Below are 21,235 nucleotides of genomic sequence, written 5' to 3'. Positions count from 1 at the left end.
ATTTTTCTTGACCTCCAATGTCACTGGAAACAGGAATTCGTATTCCTGTGGCATTGGCTCCCAGTACTACAGCAGGTGGTGAACGAGAGGATCAAAAAAAGAAGGCGCAATAGAGGGATAATGACCAGGTCACCCTCCACTCACTGAACCATGCAAAAAGTGACCTGATTATAATGAGCACTATACACTTTCAAAATACCAGGTGCAGTCTTTGTAACCAATCTCTGCCAAAGGCTGTCTCCACCAAATTACCAGTCCTGCCCAGTTTCAAGTGTTCTGTACACTAAATTTTAAAAGTTTGTCAGCCCACCATACATTTGTCCTGACTTGTCTGTAGGCTGTAAATGCTTCAGAGGGCAGAGCAGCTGGGGGAGCCACATATATACAAGAACAAGGGAGGAATCTAGCATTCACTAAAAGTACATTACGCCAGCACAAGGACAGCCTAGCAGTGCAATATTATTAGATTCAATAGCGGAATATTATGGATTTATTAAAAAAAAACATGTAGACCGGAAGTATTTATTTATACTCCAGTGGCAGGCAGTCATCGCAGGAGCAATTCTAAGGGGCATATTATCAAGCACGGTGTTAAAATTATCGCCGCTTTTGCGGCAGACAACTGCCGCTAAAACGGCGATAATGGGCTTGATAATATGCTCTATGGAATTCCAATTGAAGCCCATGTTAGATGTGAAGGACATCTAACATGGGCTTCAATTGGAATTCCATAAAGCATATTATCAAGCCCATTATCGCCGTTTTAGCGGCAGTTTTCCGCCGCTAAAGCGGCGAAAATGTTATCGTCAGTCTTGATAATATGCCCCTATATGCTTTATAAACGCATATAATAACTAACAACACTTACACTAGAACTGGTGGAATTTTCAGTGTGTACTAAACACCAAAGGCAGGTGTGTTGCCAGATTCAGATCGAAGCCTGACCTTGTAAAGTGGCGCACCTCTAACGTTTTTAGGCGTGATGAAATATCCACACCTAAAACTTGAAGTTACTGACTGCCAATGACAAAGCCAGTGTCAATGGCAGCGGACCCCAAATCTCGTTCTCGGGCGTTTTCACCGCCTTGCATCACCCCCACGCCTTCCCCAGTCAGCCTCAGCTTATTGCCATGTGTTATAATTTCACTTGTGTTTGAGGCCGCGCGCCTCCGTGGAATCTTTCATGTTTAATTACAACACCATGCTGAGCTTCTCAAATAATTCCCCGCTGCGCTGGGAAGAGCTGCTTATTACGACCCTCACCCAGCCCCCTCCCTCCATGTTCATCAGCAGCACTGAATGCCCGACTGGTTGCAGACACTTTTTTCCCTACCCCAGAGCTGGCAGCAACGAGCGAACCAGGACAGCATCATTCCGTGACTCCAGGGGAAAACTCCCCCCATTGAGATGATAGACGCTACTTTGGTGAACGCGTACGAGTGAGCAACTGCGCTGTCCAGTCACGGTGCATTCAAAATTGGCTCGCGGAAAAAAAGGTTTTTAATGCATAATTAAATGCACGACCCTCGGCAGAGAAAATGGTCCAGCAAATTTGAGACCATATGTTCAAAACAGCTCGTACCATTTTTTCCACACTGTATTTATCTTACCGCGGTTTTGCGATATGCGGTACTGGCTACCAGGGTTCGCTGCTTGTACTGTCACTGACTCCTACCATGATTTGGGTAAACGCCACTGTTGATGTGTAGCGGCTGCTGGACGACGCATGCGTAACACAGCCGTCTGGACAGGTCAGGCAAAATAAAGTGCGAGACTCAACCAGCCAATCCCAGGAGAAAACAACCATTTAAAAATGCAATAGGACTTGTATTACGAGAGACCTATTGCATACTAAACAAACCTGCGGGTGTCCAAGAAGGCACGATTGGGAGTCGGGGGGAGGGGGGTGGTGAGCAGAGAAGTTACGGACTGCGGGAGGGAAGCGGGGCAGAGGAACAAAAGAGTTTGGAAAGTAAAGGGGCCGATAGCAATGGAAGGAGAAAAATGACGGCATGGCCATGAGGAGGAAGGACAGAGAAACCAAAAACAAATCAGAATGCAGCATTTCTGATTTAAGCCAATGAAAAACATGGACGGAAAGTGGGCAGAGCTTCCCCCCACTATACTGTATACTGCATGCCTCGCAAAGCAAACAGTGCATTTCACTGCAACGCTATGCGAGACCTAAAAAGTTACATGGCCCACAAATCGACATGGAGATAGCCCAGTGTGGATCACATCCGTAAAGGAGCAGGTCACACCCTGACATGTCCACGTGCACCCACAACCCATGCCTTACAATACATGCAGCAGACGAAAAATGCACCAGGCCACAAAATCTGTCCGAGAGCACATCTGACCCATGTCAAAAGCAAATCAGGCCCCCAAAAGCACACAATTCATAGACACTCCACCAACAGGGAGAAGGCCACACGAAATCAGAGCTGCAGGGGCAACTCCCCCACAATGCAGCACACACACATAGCAATCACAGGACATCAGCAATTACGGCGATGTGGTACAATGTGCAACACCACAGGACAGAGCCCACAACAGGTTTTGCTTGTGCGTAGTAACAGTCCACTCACATCTGGCATTGCCTTATACAGTGTGATGATAATGAACATGTACCACCACACATCCGTCATGTATTGGGAAAACACACTGATTGCCATCGAATAGCCAGCTCCCCCAAAACATTCGTAATGTACATTGGCATGCAGTCTGAATGCAAACATATGCAAATCAACAACATACATGTGAAACCCTGTTAACCTGCATCTCTCCATAACATTACAGAGGGACGATCAACACTTACTGCAGAGCAGAACACAAACCCCATCATTGATGATGTAGAGGACAACCTGCACATATGTCAAGATACCCTCCAACGGATACTGGACAGCCTCTGCACCCCACCCCCAGGAGCAGGGCAGGCCAGCTGCTTCGAAGTGACCCCACCACCTGCACAAACCCCACAGCAGGAAACACACACCACCACGGCTGTCTCCCAGGACCCTCCGACCAATACATGGAGCACATACAACGTGTGTGGTCTTCCCAGGTGGAGTTGGCTGAACAGCTGCGGGTGGGTTTTGAGCTCATGGCAGCCAAACTCGATGCCATACGTGGGAGTCCCATCATGGACCACGTACAGTCCCTATCGGACACCCCCTGTCCGCACCATGCTCCACCACAGACCTTTGCTGACCTCGCTGGTGCCATGAATTGGACACAAGAACTGTGTGGGCAGACAGGCACAAGCCATGACAGCACAGAGTTGGGACAGATGGGGAGGTCAATGGAGACCATGGAGCGGATGCAGGCTGAAAGGATGTCTGACACATATGGACACCAGCAAGTAGTAGCTGGGGACTTCAATGCCCTACAGTACTTCATCTTGCCATTGCTGCCACTGAGGCGTTCCCAGATGACTGCAGCGGGAACATCGACACACACAGCTGTGACCCCTGATGTGTCCGTGGCACACAGTGATGCTGCCCCATCACCTTCGCAGTCTGATGTGTCAGTGGCACACAGTGATGCAGCCATCACCCCACCACACACACCAGACACAGACCCCGTATCAGGGGAGTAAGAAGGGGATGTGAACTACTGTGTGGGGAAGGAGGCAGTAGCAGCCCTCACCACCGTATGGCCTGTCCCTACCTGGTCATGACCTATGCCTCATGGCCTGGGAAACACCTCATGTGACCCCCGGAACACTCTGTGACTTTCACCCGGACCCCTACACGGACTGCCATTTCTTCACCGCTGGACAATTACACAGCTATCCTGCTGTGGACTGCACTCTTCCTCTTCCCAATCACTATGCAATCTCCAAAGGACTCTGGTTGGCACGCCACTGGGCTTCCATGTGATGTGGGCTTGAATGGCTATGTACAGCCCCAGCTCCCACAATCACCTGAATGTGAATAAAACATTCTGAATCACACAGATGTGTCATCCCTATGTTCACTCACATGTGGAGGTATGGCTGAATGTAGGTACAATGATTGCACATGGACGTACACCCTGGTAACTGACATCTATGCGCATGTGTATCCCTGAGACACATGGCCAATTGGATGACTGTGAAGGTGAATACTAGCTGTCTCCCCATTGCACATCAACAACAATCTCACAACCCCAACGCAGGCACACGTCCATGTATTGAATAGGGCTGTTTGTAAGACTGACCCAAACGAAAGCAGGTCAGGAGTTGTGTCCTACAGCACATGTGACATCAGAAGTCGCATGTCGCATATCTACTCACACACATCTGTGTGGACACATTCTGTTTTGATATATAACATTGCTCCACATGTTCAGGGGTTGGACACCATACTCACATTGCTGAAGTCACGTAAGTGCGCATGGCGTCCAGCACCCATCCAATAAAAAGGTCTGGCTCACAGAGGTGGAGCTTGCCAAAGGGACACCCCCCCCTTTGCACATGCATCAGTCAGTTCCTCCCCGTGTAGGGACGATGCTCATTGTGGCGCATGAGTGGACAATCCAAACAACACACCTCACAGACACCAGTGAAGTTGGATAGACTTTATTGGCATGTGCGTGTCAGTACAGATGAGGCACGGGCCACAACAGGTAGGGACATGCTCAAGACACTGACACGCAGCATGGGTACATGTCAAAATTCAGAAAATGTTGGGGCTAAAATGGGCAACATTCATCACGCATGGCAACGCTCTCAGCCCACCTTGCCTTGCTGGAGGAGTCATGTGTTGTTTGGCATCTGCCCATTTCCCCGTGTGAGGGGGCATGACTCACTGCCCATGGGATCTGCATAGTGCTCTGTTTCCGGAGTGCGCCGGTTGTCTGCTCTGCTGACAGTGATCAGGTGTGAGGGTCCACAGGTTCACATATCGTGCTAATTTGACATGTGTGTGCTCTCCCCCAGTAGTGTGTCCGAATTAGCAAAGTTGCCAAACGACACTGTGTTGCACCAGGCATGGACCTGCATCACCTTGAACAGGTGTGTGTACACATGTGTTGTTCCACGCACATGCATCCAGAGCCCGGAGGAAGGCAGACGTATCCTCTGTTGAGGTGGGATGGGTGAGCTCTCCCCACGATGCAACAAGTTGTTGGGACATGTGCTGTGGTTGCCAATAGGATGTGGCTGCAGGAACGTAGTTACTCGTCCATGAATGCCCGTGCAGCTTCATGTGCAATGTGTTCCAATAGTACATCGTTTTCGTGTTCAAGGAACCCCAGGGTGAGCCAATCCATTAAGTGGTCTGGGCAGGTGTGCTCAGCCCACGCCGTTTCACCAATCCGCAACAAAGCCCAATAGAGGAGCACCTCGATGTGGTCACTGCACACAAGGAATTGTGCAATCTCCCATGCACAACTACCAATACATACACAGTATGTCAAGGCATCCCATGCATGGCTGTCTCGGTTACACTCCTGTTTGTGATCCAACAGAGGGCACAAACACAAGTCATAGTCCAATTCATCAACAGTTGTGTTTGGGGCACTCAAACGTGCATGTTCGGCAGTGGAACCAGTGCTGGACGCATGTGACGTAGGCAATGCGGAAGCTGAGCCGGTAACTGATCCACAGGTCTGCCAGTGGCACTGCACCCAGTAAATGCAGCATACATGCACAGTACTGTTCCACGTGACGGGGGTTGTGCATGTGCCCGGTATGGCCTGACATTGTGTTGGTGAGTCTTGGGGAACAGGCACTCTTCTGAACTGTGGCAGTTGTGTGGAGGATATGCCACAACTCTGAGCAATGATCCGGTTGTGTGTGCAAAGTTGGGGAGAGTGGGTTGCTGTTTCCGTGAGTGTCAAGAGCATGCCATGCGGGGGTACCACAGGCAGGGGCTTCTGTGTGTGGGGTATGGATAAGTCGGATAGTTCATTTGGGGAATGCGTGATGTGGGAGTCGTCCCCGTGTGCCATGGCATCTCTCTCAGGGAGTTCCAGGCGGGTTCTGGACCAAGGTCAGAGGTGCAGGTGTCCTCCCGCCTTCTGCATTGGAACAAAGGCGCTTTCATCCCTGATGTTTGTCTAACTACTACTTGCGTTTTCGGAATGTGATGTGGCTTTGGCGCTGGGATTGGGACAGGGCCTTGGGCTCATGGTGTACGGATGGCGAGACACACACACATGTTGGCATGTGGAGGCAGATGCCCGAGGGGCCTTGCGCTGCTTGTGCAATCCCACTCCGCCTCTCTCACTCTCTCTCTTCCTCTCTTTCCTTTGTTGGGCACATGGCACACCTTCTTCTCTTGTATTTGGTCTTCCAGGCTGTGTGCTACGGACTGTTCAGTGAGGAGTCGCTAGGACTCATCCTACGGGTTGTCTGGGATTTTGTTTGTATGGTGTTTTGTATTGGTGATTGCATTGCTGTTTGAGTCTCCATTTCCTGGCCACACATGGCTGTTGATTTTCCTGCTTGTGCAACATCAGGCAAAATGTTTGTATTGGGATTCGTGTTGTTGGTGTGCAGTTTCTGGGTCCGGGGTTGGGGGTGGTCCTGGGGGGAAGGTTGTTGCGGGCCTGGGTGAGGTGTCGGAGGGTGTTGTGGCCCTCTAGGTTGTCCGGGCCTCATGATGGGTGGCTCCATGGCTTCTGTTGCCCTTCGGGTGTGGCCCTGGGCTGGTCTCCCTCTTGTGGTGCAGGCTGCCGTCCGACTTTACACCAGGTCAGACCAGGTGTAGATTTCCTGGTGCTAACACGCCTTATTGCCTGTTTTGTGTTATTATCACAGTTCTGTCTGGTCATTGAGAATGTTGAGGTGTGATGTTGTCACAGATTTTGGCACGGGAACGCCCACTCTGCATCTCGTGGCGATGCTTTTAGCAGCTGCTATCACAGGTAAACTGGTGCTGTGGGCTGTTTACACAGGCTTGTGAATGGAGAGGTATTTTTATCACGACTTTGGCTGTGATAATGGGACGTTAGTTCGGCGATAGTTTCTTGTGAATATGCCCCTTTGTGTCTTGAATGTATGGGACCTCACAGATATGAATGAGAAGGAACGAGCCTGGGTGCCACTGGGACTGATGATAGCCAAAAGGAATATGGCCAAATTGTGGGGAGTACCTGAGCTACCGACATTAACTGCATGGGAAAAAGATATGGACTGGTGTATGGTGATGAAGAGGATGGTGTATATCTCTTGTGACTGTCCCAAGAAATGGTCGCAGATTTGGGAAAAGTGGAATTAATACAGAGGTAATATTTGTGTACCCCCTCAGATAGCTGATCACTTGACAATAGAGGTTGATTAACATAAGGGTGGGAGACGCTTACAAGTCAAAACAAGAATGTATTAGAGAACTGTATAGTATGTGATCATAACAAAGTTGGAAATATAACTGAAATGTATTTACAATGTCAACAATAAAAATAATTTTAAAAAAATTGTAGTCCTGTTTTTACCTCTTTACATTTCTAAAATTCTTAAACAACTAGCTTTTAACCACCCTCAGTCCTACCTTGCCTCAAATAATTTACTAAATCCGTTTTAAGCTGGCTCATGGCCAGATTTGGGTACTTTAATCTTACTGGATCTGACAGTTGCTTTTAATGCCACCATTCATTTCCTTCTCCTTTTCAGAGCCAGGACATTTGGACTGAATCACATCTTTCTTCTCACCCCTTTTATTCATCAGCAACATTATTGAGCTCGCCTTTGTTCTGGAATATCTACAACATGTCTCTGCCTGCAGCCTTGCAATTATATGTGCGCCCAGTTCTATATGTGTGCTGATGACACTCTGGCATTGTTCAGATCAACTTCTTCTAGCATCAACATGCACAATACCCTGTCCTGAGTTATGTTTGTTTCTGGATGCCACAAATTTCTTGCAACTAAACCCTGCTGAAAAGAAGCTGTTGGTAACAAGAAATCTTCCTCCTGCCCCAGTGAAAACAGTCAGAAATCTAGGTATACTTATAGATTCAAATATTCTGCTTGAACCACAAATCTCACATTTCTGGCAACTCAAGCTTTTAAAAAGATCCCTTCTTATATATTCAGACTACTAGAGGCTAGCGGTGGTCACCTTGGTCCAGTTACACGTGGATTATGGTAATGCATCTTACCAACCTATACCTCAAAAGCTAATCAGAAGGCTTCAGTCAGCTCAAAATTTTGGAACTACCTGATCCCTGCTTCATTTTACTGTTATCATATCACTCCTATTCTTATTCACTTCACTGGTTGCTCGTAGAACAGAGGATACACGTCCCTAGTTATTCTCCATAGGGTTATGCATGAGCTCACTCATGCCTTTCTAGCCTCTGAATTCTATGTTCACACTCTTCACCATGTTTTGTATTCTTCAGGGTCGTTTTTGCTTGACATTCCTTAAATAACAATAAATAGTTTTGAAGAAAGGGTTTTTCTGTAGCTTCGGCTAAGAGCGGGAACAAACTTCCCTTTGAATTATACTACTCACTTCTCTTTCATTATTTGGAAAACATTAAAAACATGTTTTTTCAAAACGTTTTTCAAATTCACATACATCATTATTTAGGTTCATTTGAGCCTTCCACTTTCAGTGAAAGTCATTGCTCGTAGCGCCAAGAAACTTCGATGTGTGTAAGTTTAAATTACATACCAAAACATAAACCATTGAGTATAGCGATTTCAATTGTGGTCCGATCTGGGTGTGGCTCAGTTCCAGATGTGGCTCAGTTCCAGATGTGCCCCTATCCTCATGCTATTAGAGCTACACTTTTGGTAATGTAGTTTGAGAAAACTACATTTTGAAATCCTCTCTATCTAGATATGTAGGAATGCAATAATAATGTTACAAAATGGAATATCCTAAAAAGCAAACTAATTTGTAGAAAATGTTTGAGATTGATATGAGACAGAACTAAGAAGTATAAAAAAAACAACAGTAATTAGAGCATTGCCTCCAAACAAAACTGGGGCCCGAAAAAATAAAAGCACACCCCAAAAACTGAAAAGCAATAATAAGGGGCCGGTTTCACTATTAGAATTTTTGATGGGTAGCCTGTAGGAAATGTAGGCATCCTAGCCAAGCATTCAAAGTTTAGACAAGACATTGCTTATCCTGTCCTTCCACAGGGAGTGGGATCGGATTTGGCGGCAGAGAGTGATGACCTGTCCTCCTGGTGAGTGAGAGACCCTTTGAGAATAATGTGCAGGGACATAATAGTCCTTTACTTCTGTTTCAATATGTACATGACCATATGTTCATAATGAAAGGATCCTGGTTGAGACTATTCCTGCTAAATTCTGTATTAACGCAACATCTTTATTTACATTTTTTATAAACTGCACGTCTACAATTTCTTTCCACGCAGGTGTGAATTCCGTTACAAAATAAATATGGGGGAGAGGGGGTGTTGATAAAACACTATAGGATACGTACTGCAGAAATGGCCCTATCTCTTGAAAATCGACTATTCATATATGTTTACATATCGAAAATGAATCCTACAATTACGGTACTGGAGAGACCTCATCTTTTGAGAGATATACATTTTTGGATTTATTCATACTGGATTTCCCTATTGTTAAGATGTATTGTTTAGGGAGAAAGAAAAGAAAATGCATGGAGGCTGGAAGCGAGAGTGCTGATTAGAGAGAAGGGTGAGAGGTGCAATGAGAGTCGGAAGGAATGAGTGCCGCAAAGGAAGAAGGGACATGGACGATACAAGACAGAAAGCTGGAGAGGATGGAAAAAGGAAAAACTCAGGGGCATATTATCAAGCACGGCGTTAAAATTATGTTCTGGTGTAAACATGAGCTTCTATTGGAATTCTCTGCGGCATATTATCAAGCACGGCGTTAAAATTATGTTCAGGTGTAAACATGAGCTTCTATTGGAATTCTCTGCGGCATATTATCAAGCCCATTATCGCCCCTTTAGCGGCAGTTTTCAGCCGCTAAAACGGCGATAATTGTAACGCCGTGCTTGATAATATGCCCCTATATTGCTTTAAAAAAATGCATGGATATTTTAAATGAAGCCTTACAGGATACAATCAGAAAATGTTACTGTGCAACACTTTGCCTACTGTATTGCACTTAAAGTTGTTTTTTTATTTATATTAAGCAACTGTACATTAGAAGAACACATTACAGATAGTTGCATTCATTGGTTTGTGTATATTTTCTGATAGGTTTTTAACTTTGGGAAATACAGGCAACGACTTTGGTTCTATGAACGTTAACCCAGCTTGAATTACATAATTCCGATGTTAGTAATGCAAAAAAAATAATACTTTGCATACTTTATTTTAGTTACTTTCCTTTAATATTTCCGAAATAAAAAAAACACACAAGTTCTCGTTATCAGATATTTGTTTCCAGCTATATAACCAGTAATCTGAGAATAAAAAGTACCGTTGAAGAATACAATGCCTGCTGAAAAAAAAACAAAAAAAAACAAAGGCGCATTCCTGGATTTTTTCACAGTGTACCATTCCCCCCAATATAACAATAAACAAAAGTTCATATTTTGCAAACAATGCAGTTTAGCAGGAGCGTGAGTTCACTGTATGAATGAAAAATCCTCATACAACCAGTTCTTTTATTTGGCGTAACTGCCACAAAGGCGGAATGGAAGGGGCTAATTTGCACCAAAGTGTAATGTAGCACACGCTGATATAACAGAGTAAGTACTATTTGCCTCAGTGGAAATATCAATGTATTTCAACTATGTCAAACAATACAAAAATATTTTTTCTACTTCAAAAAGCAATTGAACAAAATAGTACGTTTGCAATACATCGTATAGTGATAAATGATATGTTTGTGCATATTACAACTTTCGAGCAGTATATTGTAATCCAAAACTTAAAGCACTAAAAACAGTTGCTTCTGTTGTCACAGTGAACACCACTCATTTTATTAACCTGAAAAGATGAGAGGGTGAGTTGGCCCACTTGAGCTTCAAATCTGTGGCCAGCAGGTGGTCCTCAATTCTGTCTCGCAGGTTCATTGACCAACAGAGGTACCTTTTGCACAGAGTTACAATATGACACAACCTCAGCAGGCAACCTTATTTCCAGCCCTTGGCCTTCAGTGACTCCTCTTCTACACTCTATGACAGGCATTCTTGGTTTAGTTTGATTCGAATGATTAGTCAACTCACACTGACAAAAATGGTCCTAATTCTTTAAAATAGTCTGAAATCTGCACCTGCATGGATGCAGATTTTTGACTTTTCAGCAGTCACAAAATATTCATGTAATATTAGGAGACTTTCGAGAGATGGAGGTTTTTATTTGTAATCCTGGCAAAAAATGTGAATTCAATTTTTGCATGGAATCATATATATATTTTCTTTTCCTTACTCTAATTCACGCGGAAAAACATTCTCATGGAAAATTTGCTTCTGATAAATAAACTCTCACTGCTATAGTGGGTGTTCCTTTCCCCGTGCATGGGGGTGTGGCCTGCAGCAGGGGAAGATGGCCGCACACTAGTGCGGCACCGGCCTCCTCTGTCGTTTTCCCCCTGATATCAGGCATTGATCCGACTTAACTACAAGCGCAACTGAGCGCTGCGGTACTGAGAGCGGCCATCTCTGACAATGGGCAGTCCTCCATCAACTCAGAAGCCGCTAGCCGTGTAGGAAGTTTGGGGCCTGCAAAACCATTAAAGCCATGGAGTGACATAGATGTGGCCTACCGTGGCAACCCCAGGCCCAGGTGCACCGCAGACCAGGAAAATATCAAGGCAGGAGGGGACCACCACTCGCCGCCTCACCGGCGGAGAGAGCTGATCCAGGAGACAGGCAGCGGCGTAGCGGTGCACAGAGTCAGCACCCCTATCCAGAAACAGGCTGGTAAAGGATCCTAGTGGGACGCTGCCTGAGCCCTGCCTGACCGGGGCTGCGGCTGCAAGACTGGTGAGGAGTGTGCAGGGACCCTGGGTCAGGCGGTGGGGATTCGCATCCATAGTCGGCAGTGGGGCATAACATAAGCACTGAGAACTTTGGCACACACTGGTCACACAGCGGTGGATGTTGACGACCTGACACACTTGCTGATGAGACTTACCTGCAGATCACCACACTTACTGGGGCATGATCAGAACCCAATTCCGTTGGGTCAAATTCAAAAGACCTGCAAGAATTGCGCTGAGACCCAGAGCGGGCAGCAATGGTGGGTCTTCCTAATGTTTGAAAGCGATATGGAACCGGAGAACCTGGGAGACAGACGGGAATTGGAATCAGAGCGGCAAACTCGAGCGGCCCAGGTCACAAGTGGCCTGATTGACGGCTGTAAGACACCAGAACAGTGTGGCTTCAGAACCTACCTCCTGGTCACAGCCCTGCTGCGCAAACGTACTGCACCACCATCAACAATACAAATGTATACTTTAGGGGCGTGAGAGCTTGTAGAAGAAAACCGACAGGCTTCGTGGGGATCCTCTGGCAGGTGGCGGTGAGTACCCTGCATATACCTCTGCTGCACCATTGTCTGGATTGCCTCAGGTACAAACATGGCAAGCGGCAAAGGTGGACGTGGCTCGCATCAACCAAGCTTCAGTACAACCGGTCTCCAAGCACAAAACGCTGCAGAAACAGCCAGAACAAGGTTCCCCCACATTGCAGGATATAATGGCAGCCATTACCGACGTGCGCACCTCCCTGGAGGGGCGCTAAGACTCACTATCCACAGATATCTCCCTACTGCAGGCAGACCTAAGAAAGATGGACTCTCGAGTCAAAGAGGTGGAGGATGTCACCCACAGACTGGTCGCAGATACAAACACTCTGGAGAAGCAAATCTTAGAGCTGCAAACTACCAGGAAATCCCTAGTGGCTCAGTTGGATGACTACGAGGGCCGTTCGAGGAGGAACAATGTCAGAATTCTCAGGGTGCCGGAAAGAGCCAAAGGACCAGCGATGGACCTCCTTGTGGAGGACCTAGTCACAAAACATCTGCAGCCTCAGAATCTCTACAATTATTTCTCTATTGAGCAGGCCCATCGCATACCAAGAGGCAGGGCCAAGCTGGGTGTACCTCCCAGACCTATCCTGGCTAGAGTCTTCAACTACAGAGCCGGGACATTATCCTTCAAACTGCTCACACAGCTCTGCCTCTGAAATTCGAAAACAACACAATACATTTTTTTCAGGACTTTACTATAAAGATACAGCAACAAAGACGTACTTTCTTGGAGATCAAAAAAGCCCTCAGAGAAAAGGGTATAAAATATGTAATGTTGTTTCCAGCCAAGCTGAGGGTCAAGGCAGAGGGTAAAAGCTGTTTTTTCACCGAACCGGAAGAAGTCTCGAAATGGCCAGAGGGCTGGCGAAGAGCAGGGGACCCGCATAATCCAAAACGGCGCAGACGGCGACCGGGAAGGACGCAGAAACAAAAAGATCCCAGGGAAGATCTGACAGGCTGACATTAGGGATTTAGAAGAAGAGGACTGGAGGGAGGCGCTGGTGTCACCTCGAGAGGTTGTGGTTTCCTCAAGACTGCCACTGGTACAATTAAAAATACTCCATTGATTGTACATTGCATGCACCACACTGGTCAAAATGGGCAAAACTGTAGATGAAGGGTGCAAAAGGCAATGTAGGGGTATTGGCACCTTCTACGATATTATTTGGGACTCTCCGATGATCAAACCATATTGGGAAACAGTAGTCACACGCATTAAGCATGGCAGGGGGGTGGGTCATTTGGGTGTCCCCTGATCTGTGCCTACTGAATATATGGGAGGCGACTGACATGAATTGTGCGGAGCAGCTCTGGACTACTATGGGCCTCCTGATTGCAAAACGTAATATTGTGCGGAAGTGGGGTGTGGCGGAAACACCATCCCTAGTTGAGTGGGAAAAGAACATGGACTGGTGCATGATCGCAGAAGTTGAGGTCTATAAAAACAGAGGATTCCCCTGGAAATGGGACCAGGTCTGAGGGAAGTGGAACGCACACAGAGGTAATCTATGCAACTCCCCATGCCTGTGGGGATTTTGCAGGAGGGGCGCTATTCACTGGAGAGGTCCTCTATGAGGACACGTGATCTTAATGTCTAAGCATGCATGGGGAACTAATAGCTATAATCAAGTGCTACGTCTTAAATGTGTGGGTCAAGCTCTGCTGCTGTTGTCGCTTGTTTGTTTATTCAATAAAAAGATTTTAAAAAATCCTAATGAAGGTTTCAGTACATATTCATGACTGGATTACCTTGAACGCTGACAATATCAATTTTGATTTGGACTGGTGGTCAGGTGAGCGCTCTGGTGCTACAGGGTTTCATCAGCATGTTTACTAAGGATGGTAGATAAAACGAGAGCTCTTTGTTGAGGTGGGATGGAAAGTATGTAAAAATTATTTACTACTTATAGCATGATCACATTTGTCTCTGGTTCCTATCCTTCAACAATTGCCATTCCTTTTACTCCACCAGGGTATCTCTATGCCCGAGATGCTGCCCATTGAGGAAAGCTTATTAAGGCACTGAAGGTGATCCATGTTATTAACCAGGGAACAAGAAAACTTAGAGTGGATGCAACCTTGTTACATGTGGGTCATATGCTACCAGTGTGTTTGTGACAGTATGACTAGGTCAGAACACTGAACTGACTTATCTTAAAATCAGTTTGTAGTTGAATGATGACCTACCGTGTAGACTCACTACAAGAGTAAAGCAATGTTTCAGATGTGTGCTTTGCTGGTCATTTGCAGGTTCAAGTACTTTGTGGGAAATTTACCAGATGTCTAAGTTTCAAGTAAGTGGAAATAGTTTCTTTGCAGAAAGAAACCCCAAAAAGGACCTGGGTACGGCCGGCTGCTGTCTCTCCTCCGTCCTCTTAATCTTCTTCCTGTCTTGAGCCCCGGTAGCAGGAAGCCCTCAGGTTCTCCTAAGCCAATCACGACACTACTGTCACTATGACAGCAGTGTCGTGATTGGTCTGAGCACCATGGTTTGGCGCTCAGATGGGGCCTGGGAGCCTGTGCACCGTCCCCACAAGGCTGTAATGGATAGCCTGCTGGGGAACATGCAAGGTGTGCATGACTGTTTGCCAGCCAAACAGTCATGCACACTTAGAGAGTGCCGCCACTCCTCCCCCCTCCCTGCTCTGACCAGCCCCGCCCTGCCCCACATGAAACTGAGCAACTGCAGTAGGAAAATTAAATCATAATAAAGTTGAGATCACTATCATTTTATTTTTCCTTTTGAACTGCTCGGAGAGCAGTGCGGCGACGCTCCTCCGCCTTAGCTGAGGAGCCGCCGCTGCTGAGCCATTCAGGAAGGGCTGGCCTCTGTCTAACAATCTGCCAGGACAAGGGGCAAGATCCATTTTTTCTCTCAAGGGGTCAAGGGGAGGCTGCAAATACTTTTGTAAAACATTTGCTATTATGATTCAGTTCAACTTAGATGCTACTTTATTATCTGGTCTAGAAGATGAGATTTAGGTGACACCTAAACCCGTGGCTGCTGTTAAACATTCACGGATACCCTGAGAGATAGTAATGGCTGCCCTTCCAACTCCTGGAAAAATATGTATCTTTACCAGGCTAGGACATTCCCTTGTTTATTAAAAGTTTGTCTTCAGTTTTGGGTATCACTAATATACTACTACATAATTGTTATTTTATTCATACCGACCCTCCACAAGGCATCTTCAAACTGTGGGTCATTCACAAATAAGGCATACATGCACACCCGCAGGTTCATTGCCTCAAAACCCTCCCCCCCCCCCCCACTGCACCCACCTATTTTGGGGGGCTTTTCTTAGTAAAGGGATTTACTTCTTCCCATTTGAGATTTCTGGAGTTTCAGGATATACCCAAATGTGCAAGGGAGATTCTTCTCTGGAGCAACCACTTCGTAGTCCTTGTATGAAATGTAATCATGTTCAATTCTATAGCATTGTGGGATTTTCGTGAGCAAGTTTGCCTTTTGTGAATACACTGTACTTGTGAATTGATGCATTGTGCATGTGAACCATACTTACTATGTGAAGCTGGGCAATTTGTACAAAATGTAACGCTATTGATTTATTGAGAGGGAAAAAGACAACTGAGGATTTCATTTTTACACTTTTCCTTCAAGACGACCATTACACCCAAAATGTCATGAAATGTTCAGCCTACCAACAATATTTGAGACTGTCTATGCTGATTGTGAGAACTGACAAAGAATCAGCAAATATTCCTGCTTTTACATTTTTTGCTCCAGTGTATTTGCTGGATTGGATATTATGAGTAAATATGAGCTATTATGTGATTAGGTGATTTCATATTCCTTTTCTCAATGGTGGAGAGGGCTCAAAATGCAAACTAGAAGTATATTATGACCTATATGCAACTACAGATGCATGGTGTGGTTAATGCGGGTGTGATCCGCTTTGTTCTTGGCAATGGGCGTGGGGGCGGGGGGGGGGATGGCTTTTGCAGAATGTTCACTGGAAGTTTTTTTTAAATGTATAATGAAAAAACAATGAGAAGATAGGTTTGCTTCTTTAGCTGTGTGTGTGTATGTGTGTGCATACATAAACATACACTAAGCAACAGCACAGCAGCATTTAATGTCTTCCAGGACAATTCATCAATTACCCCAAACCTTTCAGAATAAGGAATGCCTAAGAGTCACTTTGCAAGGCCACCAACGTCGCTGGTCATTCCTTGGACATAAACAAGATGCTGTTATAGTCACCCAGAGGACCAGCATCTGGATTTCGACTATGGCCACATGAGGTGTGACACACGTAAGTCGTCTTAGGGCTGTTGTTTGTTCAGGCACAAGGTTAGGGAAATTAATACTTCTTCATAAGAAGGCTTTTCAATGTATACCCTGCCAAAAGAGGTAGTATGTTTACTCTAGACATAATCAACAAGAAACGGTTTAAAAAAAGCATAAAGGAAACAGTCACGTATATACATTATTATGCGTCTTGTTGAAGATGGTCCAAGAAAATATGGAATCTTTTCAACAAAGTAAGGCATCTTGTCCATGCTTTCTGGCCCAAGCGGGCCAATGTGCAGCTGTGTAAAAATCCTCGACTTCTGTAGCAAAACTCTCCAAGCCAGTCCAATTTACATTAACAGCATCTCCAAGCAAGTCCAGTTTACATTAACAGCATCTCCAAGCAAGTCCAGTTTACATTAACAGCATCTCCATGTAAACAGTTGACCGACATAGATGACTGGCGTCTTCTTTTCCACTTGCAAGTTCGCACTCAGCATGGCGGCATCTCAGGAGAAGTCTCTTTCTCGACCAGAATCACTGAACAGGTTTCTTCCTGAACTGGTTTATTGGGGGAAATCATGGGGCTTTTCTTTATCCACTGCTATAAAGACACAACAAGAAGCGGTTATTTTCTGTACATTACGTGAGTTTCAAATACATTTGACCTATTTAGTATGCAATACCAATACTCTGTATGTGGGAAGGCTTCACATTTTCTATGAATGGATACCATTGGGATGCTAATGAATTAGCCATAAAGCACCAACGCGTTGTTGGACATTTACAGTAAAGAGTGTTTCGAGATGCTCAAATCCTCCCTCTTCCCCCCGATTCAGATGAACCCCTTGGACAGAACTGCATAATACGTTTTCCATTTGAAACTCTAACTGCTTACAAATGAGTGGAATTTAAATTATGCAGCAGGGCTGACTAAATTATGCAGCAAGAAAGGGCACATTATGTGGTATAATGCAGCAAATTTTGTGATGGTACTATTTCATTATTTTGTCATTTTTGCACTTGATGACACTGTCGGCATAGGTTGCACTTCATTAGTACCAGGTTAATACCTAACTATAGTAACAAGCAAAAGAAAGGTGACCAGTTAACCATTGCAAAGGACCTTCCACTGCACAGCAGCGTGTTGCTGTGTCTTTAGAAACTTTTGAACTGTTGGAGCTAAAAACGAATTTTGTTGTTGTTAAAATCTGCAGATTCTACAGCAGATGGTGGATTATGTGGCAAATCTATAAGTATGCGTGAAATGCAGCGGCTGCACAATTGCATAATTCCAGTGGCCCTGGTTATAGAATTCGATATGATCGTTACTATCTCCTGAATTTTCATTAGTTTACCCATTGGTTTAGAGTGATGATTTAAAATATAAGTGATACATTTTGAGACAGGAGATCAATAGCACACATTTTTTGCTCCGGATATGTTTCTCACATTTCATGCTAATTTTGCATATTTTGAAAGTCTCCACCTCTTTTTAGAAAGAAAACACAACTGAGAACACAAATCTGACAACATAAGACTAGCAAAACTAAATTTAGGCACATTCCCAAGTTAGATAAAAATTGACAAAAACTGACCACAAACACGGACAAGAGAACAGCATGATGAAATAGTAAGGAGAAAAGAGAGCAGGCATAATGGAGATAGGGGAGGGAAAGAAGTACAAAGGTATGAGTAACGGTACTGGGGTGAAGGTGGGTGTTGAACGATGGTAGGGAAGATTTACTAACATATCAATATGAAAAGAGATATAGGTTGGATTACCAAATTTGTAAGTTACATGAACTGCAGTAAAGGTAGGAATATAAGTAGCAGGTTACAGATAGTGGTAGAATTAGTGGGGTATAGGTATGGCATAGGGCCATGGTACAGGCAGCAATAAACCTATAAGGAGATAGGTAGGATATAGGTAGGGTAGAAATATTAGGGTCCAGGCAGGGATATTGGAACCAAGGTAAGAGCAGGGTTAAAGGTACTAGGGTATGAGGACGGGAAGAGCTACTAGGCTATTTACCGGTCTAGAGGTAGCAGGGTATATGTATGTTCAGATAGACCAGGGTCTTAGAAATGGGATTCCTAGTTGGCTGAGGTATGCACCCAGGCCAGGCAGGAAACCCCACTCCAGTCAGGGTAAGCTAGATACACAATAAGATAACCTGTGCTCACCCTCTGGTAGCTTGGCAGAGAGCAGTCAGTCTTTTCTATAAAGACAATGTGTAAAGTATTTCTGCAACACACACACATGCACACAGTACCGCAATGAATATATCACAAAAGGCCGCACACTTAGTTGAAAATATAGATTATAATTTTCTATAAATAAAACAGGCCCAAAATGACAAACATCTAATAAGTAGAGCTGAAGTTATGACTTTTTAAAGAATAAACTAAAAACAGTGCTTAAAAGTCAATAGCACTAAAAGGTTCCTTTAGGTCACGCTACATCAGGGTAAATCCAAAGTTCAGGCCGACCATGATAGAGTGCAGGTCGGGTTCTCCATTCCAGAAAGAAAACAAGTAAATGGTGGATGTTGATTCAGGAATATTAGCTGGAATTAGGAATCCTAGACCTCTGGTGTTCCTTCACCAAAGTCCACTGAATTCGTAATGAGGGCTAAGATATAGCTACTGAAACTTTGAATCAGTATCCTGTTACTTGTGGGATAAGTTGGGCATGGTCCCAAAGCATTTATTAGGTAGCAGATTTGTCATACATATTTTAAAGCTGTTTCAAAACCTAACCCTCTCTGGTTATTGTGACCTCATTTTGTAACTAGGACAACAGTGTTACCAGTAGCTCTACACACCTTTGCAATTTAAGCAACTTTCTTTTTACATCCACGTGTTCTGACGAGAGGCATAAGAAGTTTTTAAATATGGCACTTTGTCTGGTACTACAGTTACCTATAATTTTCTTGGGTGTTCCAAAGGTGTAAATCTTACAAGTGGCTCACATTCACAAGCAGCCGTGATATAAGAAATGTGTGTACAGTACACTGGTTATAAATGGAAGCTATTCAGGAAAATAAATCATCTTATTTTTATCAGAAGAATCAATAGTCCTTTTTCACCATCTTGTACTGGGTAATTTGGTAAAAGACAGGAGTGGGGACTAGGCAATCAGAAAAAGAGTGCACAAAGGGAAGCTTCCATTGGTGTTGGTAGAAGGATTTATAGTGTTTCATTCTGCAATCTACATTGATCAAGCACGTTATTTACATTATCAATGCCTGCTTCCTTAAAGAGAAGTCCTCAATGTCTTAAACATAGATGCTTACCAGTAAAGACATCAGCTGAAACTCAAGAAGACATCTCCTCCAGACTTTACAAATTTCAATATTGGCCTTGAAAACAATCAGGAGCATCCCGTGCAGGTAAAAGTGGTGGGACAGGGTGAGGGGAAGTCAACAGACGACGCAGAGGGAAAATTGAATAAATAATTAATTTCACCCCCGTTGTTGTCTGTCGAATTACCCCTCACCCCACCCCACCGCTCTTACCTGCACAGGCCATGCCTGAAAACAGCGCCTTCATTCTAAAATTCCAATATTGGGCAAACATCACGAAAATGGAGCAGTGATACCAAAGCCACTGTCCCTTCAATCACAACCAAATTCCATTGAGCACTGCTGGAAACCTAAAGGTCATAATATATAGAAATCTCACCCACAAATAAAGACCAAAATCTATCAGTTTTCCAGAGTGGCCAAATGATGGCTCACATCTTGAACATTTCCAGTGTAAAAACACATATATTCTTAGTGTACTGCACTACACTTAATGCAACTGAAAGATTATAATCATCAGACACAAAATGTGCAAAACAAGGTGGCCTATTTAAAAAAGGATCCATACATTGTAAGCACACCCATCTGGAACTCAAAGGTGATCAGGGGCTGGGCACAATTCAACGCCATATAGTTTATACATAGTGGATTCTGGTTAAGTGCAAAAGTATCTGTCACAAACCAAGGCATTGCAGTTTAGACAGTCTCTCTTAAACTCATTGATGCTCAGGACGGCTCCTGGCCGTCATGAGTCACGGTAGTCGTGTGCTCATGACGGCCGGGAGCCGTCCGACCGTTGCTGCTCCGCCCACGCTGCTCCGCCCACGGCCGTCATGAGCACACGCCCACCGTGATTTATGACGGCCGGGAGCCGTCCTGGGTACCTGAGCGCCACGCCCAGCCCCGCCCCCCTCGCACCGCGGCGGAATTTGCCTCGCGGGGAAGGGGCTAATATATAATGGTCCCTTGCTCCCACAGTTGAAAGATCTCAGCCAGGCCCCCTTGGCAATATAGCAGCACTGAGATAAACTCACACTGACAATATGTCAAACACATGACCTCTCATGCCTGTGCTTTCACAAAGAGCTTATAATTAATCTACTAAGAGTAGTGGCTTATTTGGGGCCATTCGGTTAATGATGTCACAATGTGTCTCAAAACCCAAGCAGACATCAACTAAAGAAGCATTAGTCAATGCTTATTCTTTTAACTTGACTGGGTAAAGAGAATTGTTATTTTTGTGTGTGCTGAC

The 21,235-nt window shown here is 44.9% G+C and overlaps 1 protein-coding gene across 1 annotated transcript in view; it reads right to left on the bottom strand.

Annotated features, from left to right (window-relative positions):
• Nucleotides 1-10,251: 10,251 nt before the first annotated feature.
• The window catches only part of IL13RA1 (interleukin 13 receptor subunit alpha 1), a 241,844-nt gene continuing 230,860 nt past the window's right edge, over nucleotides 10,252-21,235 (bottom strand). The window contains exon 10 of the mRNA XM_085607889.1: nucleotides 10,252-17,279. Coding sequence (XP_085464015.1) covers nucleotides 17,169-17,279 — 111 coding nt within the window. The 3' untranslated portion in view covers nucleotides 10,252-17,168. The remainder of the gene's footprint in view (nucleotides 17,280-21,235) is intronic.

This window comes from Triturus cristatus, chromosome 5_2 (genome assembly GCF_964204655.1).
Source record: "Triturus cristatus chromosome 5_2, aTriCri1.1, whole genome shotgun sequence".
In the NCBI taxonomy this organism is placed as follows: Eukaryota; Metazoa; Chordata; class Amphibia; order Caudata; family Salamandridae; genus Triturus; species Triturus cristatus.
This window is presented reverse-complemented; position numbering and strand designations above follow the sequence as displayed.